Below are 14,818 nucleotides of genomic sequence, written 5' to 3' on the forward strand. Positions count from 1 at the left end.
AAAAAAAAACACCCCAGCATTGCGTGTTGCGCCCTCCCTCTCTTGGGGTGCAGTACTACGATGCCGCTGGGGTCACTCAAACCCTCAGAACTGAGCCTCTACTTCAGTCAATCCTCTTTGATCCCCTCTGCTGCGTTGTTTTTTCCGTATTTTTGAGTGTTCCAATACAATGAACGCGTTTTTTAAATTTTCCCACGAGTTCTCAATTAAATGACACCGTAATTAGCTGAAAAATGAAAAATTCTCATTAGTGTGATAACCGGCAGTGAAAAATATTATTTTCTAATTAAAAAGAAGTCACTCGATGATTAGAGGTTAAATTTAGAATTGTTGATATTTACCAGAGGTCGAGTGATCATATTTATGAGATTTTCATGAATATTTACTGAAACACTGATAATGGCTGAGAGTTCAATATCCTTGGAAGAAGGCCCTTCGTCTCCAGACCTTTTTTCTGATCCCGACACTCAAGAGGGCTCCAGCATTCCCCAATTAGATGAATGTATGATCTCCAATTAGTGACTGAAACCACCCCAAGTTTAGTCCATCCAAAAATAATTATTTTTTTTTTAAAATCGCATTAGCATATGCGAGTTCAGATGGCAGAGAGCCAGAGCCTTCGGTGGACGAGCCCCAGTGGCGAGGAATGAGTATGGACGAGATAAATAAGGGCCAGATGCCCTTCAGTTTCCACCAGCATCCTCCAATAAGTCCCTCATCAACTCACACAGTATTAATTCGACTGCCCCTGGATAATCGAGGGCCACCAAGGCCTTATCCAACTCGTTCATCCGATAAATGGAGTGTTGGATACGTCAGAATGCCAAATTCACCACAAAGTCTATATCCCATCGACCACGGGGACGACAGACCTAGGGAATTTCGACTGCGATGGGAAGTCATTCAGGAGTCGTTATTGCAGAGTTTCGTTTCGATTGCACAACTGGAGGCAGCAATTCTCTCTTACAATCACAATTACGCTGATCGATGGGACTTCTGTGCCCTTCATCATTTTTTCTCTGATATTATTGATGAGGAGGAGGCTGAGATATTCTTCAGGACTCTTCTCCCGAAGATGATACAACTCGCTCTACAACTTCCAACTCTTCTCACTGGGCCGATACCACTCTTGAAGAAACACACCAATTGCTCAATTAGCATGAGTCAACTCCAGGTGGCATCTCTCTTGGCCAATGCCTTCTTCTGCACTTTTCCTAGACGTAACTCCATGAATCCTCAGTCTGAGTATGCCATGTATCCTCATATCAACTTGAACAGTCTCTTTGCCTGTTACAAAGAGGAGAGGCCCAACAGGTCAGCAGCAGTTGCAGAAAAGCTCAAGTGTCTGTTTCATTATTTTCGACGAGTTACGACGACAGGTAACATTCACATGAAATTTAATTTTCAATAGAAATGCGTTTTCAAATTTTTGTATGCAATTCGGTTACCTGAAATTAATTGATTTTTAATTAGTAATTACAATAATTGTAAGTATGCAAATATCTATTCAGGGGTTTTAATTCAATTTTGTTATGGAAGAATATTCCATTGAGATAAATTAGGGATTGATCTTATGAGACTATTTATGCATTTTTGATAGAGCAGCTCCAGAAGGAACGATAACAGTCCAACGTCGTTACATCCCGAAAGAGGACTGCCCAAGGTGGGATAGATTGCACAATTTATTGCCAGCCCTACACATCACCAGCAGTGGCACCATTGAAGCTCAAGGAGCTGGACTCCTTCAGGTTGATTTTGCTAATAAGTAAGTCACAACAGATATAAAGTCGTGGTATAATTTTATCATTTATTTCCATCATTAAGAACAATTGTTCTATTTAAATTCAGATATGTTGGCGGTGGGGTATTGAACTGGGGCTGTGTCCAGGAGGAAATTCGATTCGTCATCTGTCCGGAGCTCATGGTGACAATGCTAATTACGGAAGTGCTCGATGACACTGAGGCCCTCGTTGTCACTGGGATTGAGAGGTACAGCAAGTACCAGGGTTACAGCAGTAGTTTCAAATGGATTGGGGATTTCGTGGATGAAACACCGAGGGACACCAGTGGCAGACGCAAAACTTCTGTAGTTGCCATCGATGCTCTTTACTTCACACAGGCAGACGCACAATTCAACATGAAAAATATTATTCGAGAGTTGAATAAGGTTTTACTAATTCTTTTGATTTATCGCCCCAAATTCCTCATGTTAAATATAAATTTTCCTGTCGGGATTAAAATAAATTCTCCATTTTCGATAAAGTCGCAGAAGAAAAGGAAATCAATTCTAATTTTGTTGTTTTGTCATTTATTCAAGGCTTATGTTGGATTCAGTGCACCTGAAATGCGGAGGAACGATCTCTCAGCGATAGCCACTGGAAATTGGGGTTGTGGGGCATTTCGAGGGAATCCTAAGCTCAAAGTACTGATTCAATTGATGGCAGCTGCTGTGGCTGGACGCTCAATGGTGTATTTTACATTTGGAGATGCTGAACTGAGAGATAGTGTCAGCGAAATGTATTGGCATCTTCTCGATCGCAGCATTGACATTTGTGAGTATAATTTACACGCGAATTAAATAGTCATTTTATCGTTGCAATTCATTTTCAGCTCGATTAATTTCACTTCTACGTCAGTACGAGGCAGAATCCACAACAGATCATTCGGATTTTTACCGTTTCTTATTTAACCGAAGTAAGATAAAACCCTTGACTAATTATTTCCCAGTTGTGAACCCCTCGAACGTTGAAAATACAAACGACAAAATCGTTAATTCGACAAAGAGTTCGGTCCAGGGAATAGTGGGGCCCATCCAAAGAAATAAATTGTCGAATGAGGAAGAAGAGGAGATGATTAGAAATATGTTAGATGAATATGCTGATGATAATTCTGATGAACGTGGACAGGGCAACTGCTCCAAGACTGAAATTATTGAATCTGTGGAGAGTCCAGATCTTTCGAGAAAAATTTCTGACTTTGAAACCGAGAAGGAGAAATTGGACACAGAATTATTGAAGAAGACTGAAGGCTCAAAAATACCACGAATATCACCGTTAGATGAACTTGTAGGCAGCCAGGAAATCCTTGAAGTGGTAGTGATCCCACAGTCTCAGCCACTGGTGAAACACGAAACTCATGCTAATGAAAAAAAATTAAAATCCCCGAGTACGTGTTCGACAATTGGGAAAGGCCAGAAAAAGATATCGGACTTCTTTGTATTGAAAACATCCTTGTTATAAAAGTGAAGTATTCAATGTCATAATTGGATAAATCCATAATTCGATAATGATCATTCACGTTTGTACATATTAAAACATAATAAAAATAATTTTAAAAACTAAAAGAATTTTTTGACTTCAGCATGGTTTGTCTTTGTGCTCGAGAATCCAGAAGTGCTTTTTCACCATTGGCAGTGAAATTCGTTCGTGGCAGTTCTTCTTGATCAACTGTAACCAAAAAACAAGTCGATATTTTTTTATTGATATCTCACGATTTTTTTTCATGCCTTTGCGGAAAATTTATGAATAAATTAATCGGTAGTAAAACAATTTGATACCTTTGAAATGAGATCTTTAGCTCCAGGAGTAATATAATGTGGCCAGTAGATACTAACAGTCTTAATTTTGCTATACGTCTCCTGCTGAGATTCACTGAGAAATGGTGGTTTACCAACCAAGAATTCATAGCATAAAATGCCTAAACACCAGTGGTCAACGTAAATACTGTAGGTCTGGCCCTGCACCATCTCTGGGGGGAGATAGTCCAGTGTACCACATAACGTGGTCCGTTTTGATGATGGGGCGTGGACAGACCAGCCAAAATCTGCAAGCTTGATATTTCCCTTTGAATCCAATAACAAATTCTCAGGTTTTATGTCTCTGTGGATGACATTGTTTTTGTGACAAAAATCGAGAGCATCCGCCACTTGGTAAGTGTATTTTGCAGCACTGAAATTAAATCATTCATTCCATATAATTCTCTAGCAATAGTATGTCCAAATAATTCCATCAAAATTGCAAGATAAATTGCATATCATTTTTTTCAAAGCCTTCGGATTTTCTATCAAATTCTTCTTTACATTTCTACTTACAAATGCTGATTGAATCTCTCCCCAGGCTGTCTCTTGAGATCTTTGTAGAGTTCTCCCCGTGCTGCGAATTCTAGCACAAGAAATATTTTTTTCTCGTCATGGAAATAAGTCAACAATTGTAGAATATTAGGATGTCTCAAGTGCGATTGAATTTCTATTTCACGTAGTGCCTGTTTTTCCACACGACCTTGTACGAGCTCCTTCTTGTACAGAGTTTTCAAGGCCACCATGTAATGGGTGCTCTTCTCTCTTGCTAGAAACACTCTGCCAAATTTTCCTCTGCCAAGAGGAGCCCCTAACTCGAAGTCATTGAAACTCCATCGATACCTAAACCAAATTAATACCAATACATCCTCTTTCATACCTCAATTGAGTATTCGATGAATATCTCTGAATCTAAGAGAGACAGCAAAATTTTTCCCAAAACCTCTTTTGTCGAGATGAGTGAGAGCTACAAAAAAGTTTCTACAAAAATTTTTCTATCTCTCTTGAATTCAGAGGTATTCATCGAATATTCATAATAATTCAATTAATCTTTTGGCGAGTGAAATGCATGGTTGACATTTCAAGAAAAGGTAAAAGAGTATATTTTATTCCTGAAATTCGAAGGGTGTTATTACCTGCCATTCGAACCCTCGACATGTTCCTGCATAGCACTGATACTCTCTACGACTCCATTCTGATGCTCCAAAGGTATATTATTTGGAATTCTAAATTTTCCACCCATAGTTACCATTGTTTTCTCTCCAAATTTTCCGTTAATAGCACTCACTAAATCTAGACGAAATCACTGTAAAGAGAGGTATCACAATTGGGTTGATGCCGATATTGATGCTCCTGTAATTCTCCAGTTCTATTTCTATTATTTATTCGTCATCGATTGATTTTTAATGAAAAATTAACTTTAACACTACGATATTGAGTTTCTATTTCATTATTAACACGAATATAAATTACAAACATTCACTGTGTTACACCAGAGCAGTTGATGCTTGCAAGTCTTTTCCCTCGTCTCGCCAACGGACAAATTATTTTGAATACTTTCAAGTGACTGTCGCTCCCTCTGCAATATTAATTATTGGGGCTCATCTCCAATGCATGCGTCGATTGTTTTGAGAGCCAAAATTCAAATTATATAAAAAATAAAAGTTGGGTGAATTTCACCTCAATTTTTGGACAATAAATAATTTCAAATTTTTTTTTAATTCCTCTGTATTTATCGTGTCTTCTGTTATACTTGCATTTTTATACTGGAATTTTTTTAAAATTTGGAAAAATCTAGCTTTTTGAAAAATTATACAGAAATTTTATTTTTAGAATTACAGGTAATAATTTTTATTATTTTTTGTGTTCATTTTGGATTTAATTGGAAAAATCGACTTATTGTTTTCCCCCAATTTGTTATAGATTTGAAATTTTCAGTAATGATAATTCTATTGAGAACTCTCAATCTATGTTTACTAACCCGTGTTTATTTTTCTCCTGATGTACTTACAAATCTTGTTAGTCTAATATCACATCAAGAGAGAATAACAAATGTCGTTGGTGAATTAAACAGCACCGTTTCACTGACTTTTGAGATTTAAATAACAGATAAAAGATAGAGAATGGTTTTTAATATTTTGCAATTCCATTCGGAAGTAGCAGAGCTGGAATATTGGAAAAATCTAGCTCATGAGAGGGGTGAGGCATTAGAGGAATTGAAAGAGGAAAATAAAGATCTGCTCTCATCTGTAAGCGCTGTCGAAAGACGATACAACGATGCCAAGGAGTCGCTTTCTGAAGTCCTGAGAACGTCTGATACTTTGAAGGAAAATTTGAACAGAATGGAAGGTCGATTGGAGAACCTGCAGACCAGAATGGACCAGATTGAGATCAAGAAGAATACTGAGTATCGTGATATACACAAGAAAATCAACAAGTTGCAGAAGGATGTCATCATGTTGGAGAGGAGTGTGAAGTCACGAGAGAAAAAACCTTGGAAGGTAAAATCGAGGGTTGACTAGGAAATAGACAACAAAAAAAAATAAAAACAACACTTGGTTCAATAAAATTTGAGGAAAAACTGTAATTATATGGAAAATAATATCGAGAGGTCAATGATAAAAGTGGAATAAATTAACAAGAAAAATTGTCGTGGATATATAAAATTGATTTAAATTATGTTTTTTACTTTTGATTTTATTTTTTTTTTATTTAATTACATTTTTTCCAATGAATTTTTTCAGTGAGAGCTGTTAGATATCACCAGGAGCGCCGGACATTCGATCGGAGAAAAATCAATGTTCAGCAGACAGTGATAATTTATTAATTTTTATTATAAAAATGTTACTCTGAGATTCCAAATAATGTACCACTGTAATTTTATATTTAACGTGTGCTATCGCTGGAACGTAGCCGGACTAACAACATATTATTTAATATAAAAAAACTGTTCAAAAACCCTTACAGTAATTTTGCATTAAGAAAAATATCCGAGAGCAATAACCAAGACAATAAATTTAAGGAAACATTACACACGTATGAAGATTATGTCATTATAATTATTTTCAAATAGAAAGTTTTGTATTTTTGAAGGAACAAATTAGAGACCAAAAAATTTAATTGTACTCGTAGATTACGATGAATTTAAAAAATAAACAGAACGAGAACAATCAACTGGAGAAGACTTTGATTTCAAAAACATATCATTCCTCAGAAACCACTCGAGGCGGGACAATCAGACGATATTTTTATTGTTGATACTGAGGATTGTTCGCTAACGAAAACTTCGAAGAAAGTTTCAGGTTTCTTTGAAATCGCCAACGGCTCTCCACAGCCTGGAAGCGCTTTGAATTCGGACTGATAGATCAATTCTCGCTACCGCATGATGTCATCCACCCAGTAGATAAACACCACTCAAAAAATGGACGGTCGATTTTTCTACAGAGAATAATGCGAATAAATCCCCTAATTAAATTATTAACTTGAGTTTTAAATAAGTATAGTCATTTGCAGTCCTTTACTAACTTTTTTTTCAATAGAAATCATTATTTCTATTTTTATAAATAAATTGGCGGTTTTTTTTTGTTTTTTAGCCTGCCCACCGAGTCCCGAAGAGGGGGAATCTGACGCGAACGACAGCCAATCGGATTGAAGGCAGAATGAGCCGCTCGATCTATCTGAGATTCCCCTAATTCGAATGTTCATCGGTTCGTCACTCTTGTCTCCGACGTCGCGCAGTTAATCTCGAAATTTTTGTGCTCTGCAAAATCGTCTTGATCACCTCATCTCTAATTAAAAATGAGTTACCAGTAAGTATTATTAATCTTAACTAGTAAATCCGTCACTTCATCTCTTGAAATAATAACCCGGAAGATTCTTTTTCAACAAAAATTTCACGATCATACGACGACCTCCAAACCCTTCGCGTTGTGCCTGTTTTTTGTTGAATAGTAGTGGTTTTTCTAATTATGAGATTGTTCTAATTATGAGATTAATTTATAGGTGAATGTAATGAATGAAATTTGTGTAGGTACACTGCTGATGGACGTATCAAAGTTTGGGTGGATGCGTCTTTCAACCCAAATTCGGGGAGAGGAGGTATTGGTGTCTGGTTCAACCATTACCATAGCAAGTAAATATTTTCCACGATTCAACCGAAATTCTAATCAATCATAAAAAATAGTGACCAAATTTTTCGTTATCCTTTTTTCAGAAATGTGAATGGGATTTGCACTGCACGCGATAATAACGAAGCGGAAGCACTTGGCCTGTAAAATGCCTGAAATATGTTGTTTTATACTTTATGTATTCTGAAAACAAAATGACAATTTTATAATAAAACCTTATTGCACTATGCAATATTGACAAATAATTATGGCGTTATATTTTTTATTTAACATGAACTTGCATTCAGTCAGTTGATGGCATTTATTGTACGTAAACTAAAACAAAACAAAAAACAAAACAAGGTTACAATCAAAATTATTGTAAAGATTTGCAAGCATTTTATTCTGTTGAGTGGTACAATCACTCGATTCTTCATTTGTATTCCTCGATCAGTGAGTATGGATCCCAGAATTCCTTCTCAAAAAGAAATACGAGATTGTCTTGGGTCGACATTGGCTGATGCTTTTTTTGAATTGAGTAATCCAGTTGTAAGAACATTTGTGGGGGTTACTCCACCACTTCAGGGTCCGGACGAACACTTATGGCATTCACCAAGTGATCAATTGATTAATAAAAATTGCCTGAAGACGCCAGTCACCAGTTCAATCACCCAGGCAACTACTCATCGAGGAGTCCTAGGTGATCACTTCGGATTTTTTATTGAAAATCATTCTGAATTCATTAACATCTAGTTTTGTCTTAGAATTAGGAGAAAAGGCTTTGAGGCAGTACGACGTTGAGCTTGAGAGAAGAATACGAGAATCTTTGTTTGCGGAAATGAAAAATTTTCATTTACTCCTTGAGGCTGAACAGCGGCACATCACAAAAACTCGGATTAAAAAAATTGAGGATGAATGTACATCACGAATTAATAATCTGACGAAAGATTATGATAAGAAATTAGAGGCAAGATTATTATTTTTTATTTATCAGGGATGTGAAACTAGAACTGATTGAACATTGAGATGAATTTTCGAAAAAAATTTTTATTGCTGGGCTAATTGTTAATAAATCATTTGAAATTAAAAATGAACGTGGAAAATTTTGCAGGAAGCTTTGGACGACGTTATAACTCGATACAATAAAATATTGCAAAAAGCTGTGGTGCAGACGCGAATGAACGTGACACTTGAAATGATGAAGAAGATGAGGGAAGAAGTGGAATTTATTGTCACCGATTTGAACGCAGATTACGACAGGAGATGTTCCATACAGCGAGAAAATATGATTGCTGATTTCAATGTTATAATTCGGTAATTCGTCGAGATTAATTATAACGGTAATTATTTTCTTCAATCTCTAACAAATTATCGTGTAGGAAAGAGCGAGCCAAAATGAGAGACACCTTCGACGAATGGCAGAGGAAAAAACTTGAGGATTTAGAGATAGCTCAGACGAAAATGGCAAATGAATTCGAAGAGAAAGCAGTAAAACTCATTCGGTGTGAGCGATTCATTTGTGATAACGAAAAACGCAAGATTCAAGAGAATTTCCAGGTATAATCCTTTAATTATCATTACTACTCCAGGATTATCAATAATAAAATATTATTTGTGTATTTATAGAAAATCGTTGAGTCGCTGCAGCAATCATTAGAAAAGGCAAACGATGAGATTGCAAACGCGAAAGAAACACCAGTCGTCATTATTCCCCCGGACGATTCCATGTGGAAATTTAAAATAAGACATATCCTAGAGGAATTCCAAAAATTCATCAATTTTGTTCTCAAAACTTCGCCAGATCAGTCCAGCATTTTACTCCCACGAGAGTCCTTATTACGATTTCCAGGTGATGATGAAGATTAAGTATTCTATTCCACAATTCGAAATTTATGAAGACAATTATGACGTGCTCTATAAAAAATTCGAGTTTCCCTCTGGATTTGTTACTGCGTGGATGATGAATATGATGAAAGATGAAAACATAATTGCATTGAATTGAATTCTGATAGCTACAATCGTATATTGAAAAACAAAGAATGAAAATCAGTTCTAAAATAATAATTTGGTGAATCCATTGTTACAAATTGAATCGAGAAGTCAATTTCGAGTTGAATGCTGGAGACATCCTCTACGCGATGTATTTATTCTTCGTCATGTAGTCATGCAGCATCCACTTGTCCTCCACGACCCCACGTTTGATGCCCATGGGTTCCATAAATCCTTTGACATCATGGGTCATCATTTTTTGGTCCATGCCCCGCATCATCATCATCATCTCTGCGTTGTCGTTGACGTGGTAGATGTTAACGTCCTTCATGTACATGTTCTTCAAGTCCATGAACCACGGCATCATGGGTCTGTCCAGTGGGAAGCCAAGAGGCTTGCCATCCATCACCAACTTACCGAACATGGGCATGTCGATGACGTGGAAGTGGGACTCGTCGATTGGAGTCAACACCACGAAGAGCTTGAAGGCCATACCACCAACACGACCTCGTGGCAGATACAAATTCGTTGGGAATCCAGTGTATTTGTCCTTCATTGTGAATGGCTCAGTTCCCTCCAGGGCTTTGTTCAATTTTGTCATCATGCTGGCACCTGTGTGCAGGTTCTTGCTGCAGTGCATGCAGTCCGTACTGAGGCGGGTAATTGTGTTCATTCCAGGTGTTACTGAAATCAAACGAACCTCCATGAAAAATTATTCCTCATCTTACTATCTTGATCTTCATCTTTCAGAAATCGTTAATGAATTGTTCCCGAAATTGTTTCAGTGATGTAATTACAGAAATTCCTTTGCCCGTTTTAAGATTTAAAGGAAATTATGAGATCTAATTGAAGGAAGAGTTAATTGAACAATCAATTGAAAGACTTACATTCAACTGTGAATTTGTCCAGCATGACGAAGTCGTACCAGTACTTGTAGAGGCACATGTAGTCGTTGTTCTTGCACATGTTCATGGCAGGTCCCAGGAAGATCCTCACCATGCTCTTGGTGTTCTTATCGCTCTTAACGAGCATTTTGTAGGTGAACGGTTTGCTCATGAGGCACATTTTCTTCGCCTTGAGATTCCACTTCATTCCTTCCTTCATAGAGTCAACAGTCAAAGCGTTGTTGATTGAGTACTCGCATTTGTCCATGTAAGTCATCATCTTCTCGACCTTGACGTCCTCAACAATGACACCAGCAAAATCGAGTTCACTGCGAGTATAAGCGGGGAGATTGCACTTGTACCTCAAGAAGAAGCCGGTGATGATCTTGCACATGCGGTAGAACATTGGATCGCGAAGGGCTGCGGTGTAGGTTTGGAGGACACTCGGTATCATGCAGTTCTTGTGTTTGCAGTCGTAGTTGGCACCCAGGAGATTCCTGTAGAGGATCTCGATGGCACCGTAGTAACGAGTGTTGCAGGAGTTGGTGTTCCCTTCGATGAGATCCCCAAGCATTTCAAGACCACCGTGTGTGTAGATGTTGATGTATTTTCCATTTTTGTCCATGATCATTCCAGAGTCGATGGCATCGAAGATACGTTGCTCGATGTTCATGATCTCCTTGACGTACTTGTACTTGTACATTGGTACATTCGTCCAGAAGTGGCGGTTTGGAACGGCAACACCATTTGAGTAAACGAGATTCGAGTAGAAGCCGGGGACTATCATCTTGTTGATGTTCAAGTCTTCCATCTCTTTGAGGCCAACTGACATGCGTTCCATATTGTAACGAGCTAGTAATTGCTGGTGGATGTAGTAGTAGAATTGACCGCGCATCATGTGCTCTGGCATGATCATGTCCTTCATGGGTAGCCAGAAGGGGAATAGGGTACGGATGTTGTAGTAGTAATTGTTCAGACGTACGTCGTGGGTGAAGTAGGCAAGCTCGCAGTCCTCGTTCATGTTGCACATCGTCATCATTTGAGTCATGTTCGTGTGGTCGATTACGTGGTAATCCATGCTCTCCATACCCATCGTTGGCTTGGTTCCTGAATAATAAATATACGGGAAGATTGTTATAATCTAGGGATTATTAATTCATCAATTACCGGTCATCATCTTGATGCGACGAGCCTCATTGAGGACGGTGTTGTCAAAGAACAGGTCGGGGTAGACTTCGTACATCGGTGGGAGCATGATGCCCTTGCAGTCGGGTCTGAACAACACAGCAGTATGAAGAGCTGTGATGAACATTCCTTTGTTCATGTAGAGTCTACACCAACATGCCGTCTTGTAGAAAGTCATGAAGTCTTTGGCAGTGTACAGCATTTTGAACAGCACAACGAGTTCTTCTCGGTGTTCCTCGTAGAACACCGAGAACAGAGCGTCACGGCGCAGCATTCCCAGGCGGAATCGGTACATAAACTCCTTGACAATCATCTGGAAATTCAGATTTATAAAACCATAATCATCGTAATCATAATCTTCAATGATGGAGAGAAGAATTCCAAATAATTGTAAATTTTGGGGAAAAAATTCAGAATCAAGAAGAAAACTATGAAAATCGGTTCAATTATTGAAATCTTTTGCTTTTTAAGTCATGGATCATTTATTTTCATTGCGAGGAAGTATTACCTTGTCGTGGAACATTTCCATGTTGCTCTCGAGGTCGAAGGTGCGTCCGATCTCGTAGCACTCGCTACCGATGAGTTTCGATTGTTCAACGTACATGAAGAGTTCGTAAATCTTCTTCTGCTTGTGGATCAAATCCATGTCACCAGTTCGTAAATCGCTGGTGATGGCCTGGGTGAGGCCGAAGGCCGCAACCGCCAGCAACAGAATTTCTTTAAACATTTTGAGATATCTGGAAATCTATTGGGATGCACTCAGGGACCACAACAGAATGAATGATTTGTGGGGGATTTTTTCACTCTTTTATACCTCGAAAACTCAGATACCGAATTGCTGATCTTTGATGACCCATCATCGTGAGCACAACAAGCGTCATGAATGAACATGCTACATTGATGCAATCGTTCTTTGATAATTACTTTTGATGCATTTTAATTTCATCAATTTGTAATTAAATACTACTTAATCACTTAATTATACTCTAATAATAATTGATAATGGTTTATCATTTCATTTGGTATTGAATTAAATCTTCAAAACCCCAGACCTCCCCCTGTTTTCAATCATTTTTTATCGGTTTTAATGACTGAAATAAAGTTACGCATCAATTATATCTTAATACTGACAATTATTTAATATTTCTATTTGTTAGTCTAGTGATTTATCATTGGGATTGATTTATTTATTTTCTCTCTGGGATGAACAGAATTTTTGAGGTTTTTATACGTTTTGGAGAAAATTGAAATTGAAATTGAAATTGAAATTGAAATTGAATAATTTTTTAATATTATAGAAGGATTTATTTTTAAAATGAGTTCAACGGACTGGAAAAAGATGTGCCTTCAAAAATCAATATTTCATCTATACCTTGACCAAATCCAAGAGTTGATGAACTCTTTCTTCACGGAAATTTCCCAGAGTTCCTCCCTCTTTCCTCCGGTTTTTTTCCGCAAAGCCAGAATTATCCCAGCTCTATCAGGGTCCATAAAAATGTTTTGCAGAAATAATAAACCGTTCCCCGGAATCTTAAAAAAAATTCCAACGCAGCGAAATCGATTCCCTAATTAAGAGTTACGAAATTATTTACATCTGTCGAGGGTTGTTAATTGTTCTTACATTATTGCAATCGGTGTTACTGAATTATTTTGATTTAGCGTTATCAGAGGTATCGGTAGGTACTCAAGGTCATCATGTGGCACTTGACGGTGGGATGCGGTGATAACCCGTTAATATCGAACGAAAAAACGGGGAGAATTTTTAATCAATATTGATGTTTTCCACTTAGTCAACGAATAAATTGTGCAATATTGTTGCATTTATCTACATCACCGAAATTACAAGTGGAAAATATTTTTTTATCTGGGAAATTCTTCACTGTTTCCGGATTCTATAAAATTATTGTTACATTCTTTGAATTTTCCTAGATAAACCGAGGGATAAGGACATGAAGTTTATATTTTTAATTTATATTTCAAGTTCATTATTATGTTCATTTGATTATATTTAAATTTGAATTTTTAAGTTTTTTTTTTTTGGGTGGTAGTGCAATTTTCATGAGGAATATTGGAAAAGAAATTCATTATTTCCGGTTTTTTCCGCAGATTTATTTCCTTTTCAAATTTTCCCGGTTACTGACGATCTTCGTTACCATCAGTCCCTCCAGGGCATCTTACCGACTCATGTCCCTGCTTTATTATCCGCGGAATTCCTGGGGGTGTCTCCCAAAAATCTTCGAATCGGCTACTGAATATTCAGGAACCGCCAATACAAGATGTAAAAAAAAAAATCCTAAGTACCGAAAAGAAAATACTCGTAAACCCCTCAAAATTTTCCCGCGAATTCCAAATTCAAATTCTCATTTTATCCCATAAAAATATATCCCCCAATTTCGGTGAAACTCGGATAAAAATGGCGCAAAAATCCAAAATTTCAAGTTTCATTTTTCGCAGGACGTAATTTTTCCCCAGACTTACGGAATTTCCTCGTAAATTTTCATGGACTTCCGGTTTTTCCCGAATTTCCGTGAAGACCAGAATGACTCAATCGAGGAGAAAGCCTTTCCCTCACACGGATATAAAAAAAAAGGGCAGTTACTCGTTTTGTGGGTGGCGAGGGGGTGAAAGGGGTAGAAGGGGCGTAAGGGGTGGATGGGGTGGATGGGGGTTGCACTGAAAATCCTCGCAAGTGTCCGGTCGGCAAGTTGTCCTTGCATTACCATATCATTGAAACTTGTAAGAATTCAATTTGTATGGCGCACGTGGCCGGATGAAGGGATATTTGCAGATGGTGCCATCCCATGGGGTGGAAGGGTGGGGTATCGTCCATTATACAGATAAATTTTGGTTGCTACATGCTATAGAAGTCGTCGGGTGTCCGCGGTGAAACTGAGGTTTTCCGCCCTTTTTATTTCCACTCACCGTTCCCTTTTTAACGATTTTTTATACCACCGTAAATGGCTTGACCATCACGATTCCCGGATGATCTCGCCATTTGTATTGTACATATCTCATAAGTTTTCTTAGTTCCCATTGTCTCGTGAGAATGCCAAATAGAAAGGGATTTCAACTTGTGTTGA

The 14,818-nt window shown here is 37.8% G+C and overlaps 5 protein-coding genes across 5 annotated transcripts; 3 read left to right on the forward strand and 2 right to left on the reverse strand.

Annotated features, from left to right (window-relative positions):
* Positions 1 to 116: 116 nt before the first annotated feature.
* On the forward strand, positions 117 to 3,249 carry LOC105269650 (poly(ADP-ribose) glycohydrolase). The gene is made up of 6 exons (XM_011310064.1): positions 117 to 502; positions 585 to 1,379; positions 1,606 to 1,765; positions 1,849 to 2,167; positions 2,318 to 2,552; positions 2,611 to 3,249. Exons 1-6 carry the CDS (start codon positions 400 to 402, stop codon positions 3,237 to 3,239), a joined length of 2,241 nt encoding a protein of 746 aa, XP_011308366.1. The 5' UTR covers positions 117 to 399; the 3' UTR covers positions 3,240 to 3,249.
* Positions 3,250 to 3,337: 88 nt separating this feature from the next.
* Positions 3,338 to 5,117, reverse strand: aurB (aurora B). Its single transcript, XM_011310076.1, has 4 exons — positions 4,711 to 5,117; positions 4,091 to 4,417; positions 3,557 to 3,947; positions 3,338 to 3,446 (listed from the first exon to the last, which is right to left on the reverse strand). The coding sequence occupies exons 1-4, from the start codon at positions 4,824 to 4,826 to the stop codon at positions 3,357 to 3,359; spliced, it is 924 nt and encodes a 307-aa protein (XP_011308378.1). The 5' UTR covers positions 4,827 to 5,117; the 3' UTR covers positions 3,338 to 3,356.
* A 480-nt stretch (positions 5,118 to 5,597) lies between these two features.
* LOC105269665 (uncharacterized) lies at positions 5,598 to 6,679 on the forward strand. Its single transcript, XM_011310089.1, has 2 exons — positions 5,598 to 6,075; positions 6,319 to 6,679. Exons 1-2 carry the CDS (start codon positions 5,698 to 5,700, stop codon positions 6,319 to 6,321), a joined length of 381 nt encoding a protein of 126 aa, XP_011308391.1. The 5' UTR covers positions 5,598 to 5,697; the 3' UTR covers positions 6,322 to 6,679.
* Positions 6,680 to 8,004: 1,325 nt separating this feature from the next.
* Positions 8,005 to 9,584, forward strand: LOC105269681 (uncharacterized). The gene is made up of 4 exons (XM_011310128.1): positions 8,005 to 8,380; positions 8,445 to 8,647; positions 8,792 to 8,994; positions 9,060 to 9,584. The coding sequence occupies exons 1-4, from the start codon at positions 8,140 to 8,142 to the stop codon at positions 9,241 to 9,243; spliced, it is 831 nt and encodes a 276-aa protein (XP_011308430.1). The 5' UTR covers positions 8,005 to 8,139; the 3' UTR covers positions 9,244 to 9,584.
* Positions 9,585 to 9,678: 94 nt separating this feature from the next.
* On the reverse strand, positions 9,679 to 12,500 carry LOC105269674 (arylphorin subunit alpha). Its single transcript, XM_011310116.1, has 4 exons — positions 12,247 to 12,500; positions 11,721 to 12,051; positions 10,557 to 11,660; positions 9,679 to 10,353 (listed from the first exon to the last, which is right to left on the reverse strand). The coding sequence occupies exons 1-4, from the start codon at positions 12,463 to 12,465 to the stop codon at positions 9,812 to 9,814; spliced, it is 2,196 nt and encodes a 731-aa protein (XP_011308418.1). The 5' UTR covers positions 12,466 to 12,500; the 3' UTR covers positions 9,679 to 9,811.
* Positions 12,501 to 14,818: the final 2,318 nt, after the last annotated feature.

The sequence above is a fragment of the Fopius arisanus genome, unplaced genomic scaffold (assembly GCF_000806365.1).
Source record: "Fopius arisanus strain USDA-PBARC FA_bdor unplaced genomic scaffold, ASM80636v1 scaffold00003, whole genome shotgun sequence".
In the NCBI taxonomy this organism is placed as follows: domain Eukaryota; kingdom Metazoa; phylum Arthropoda; class Insecta; order Hymenoptera; family Braconidae; genus Fopius; species Fopius arisanus.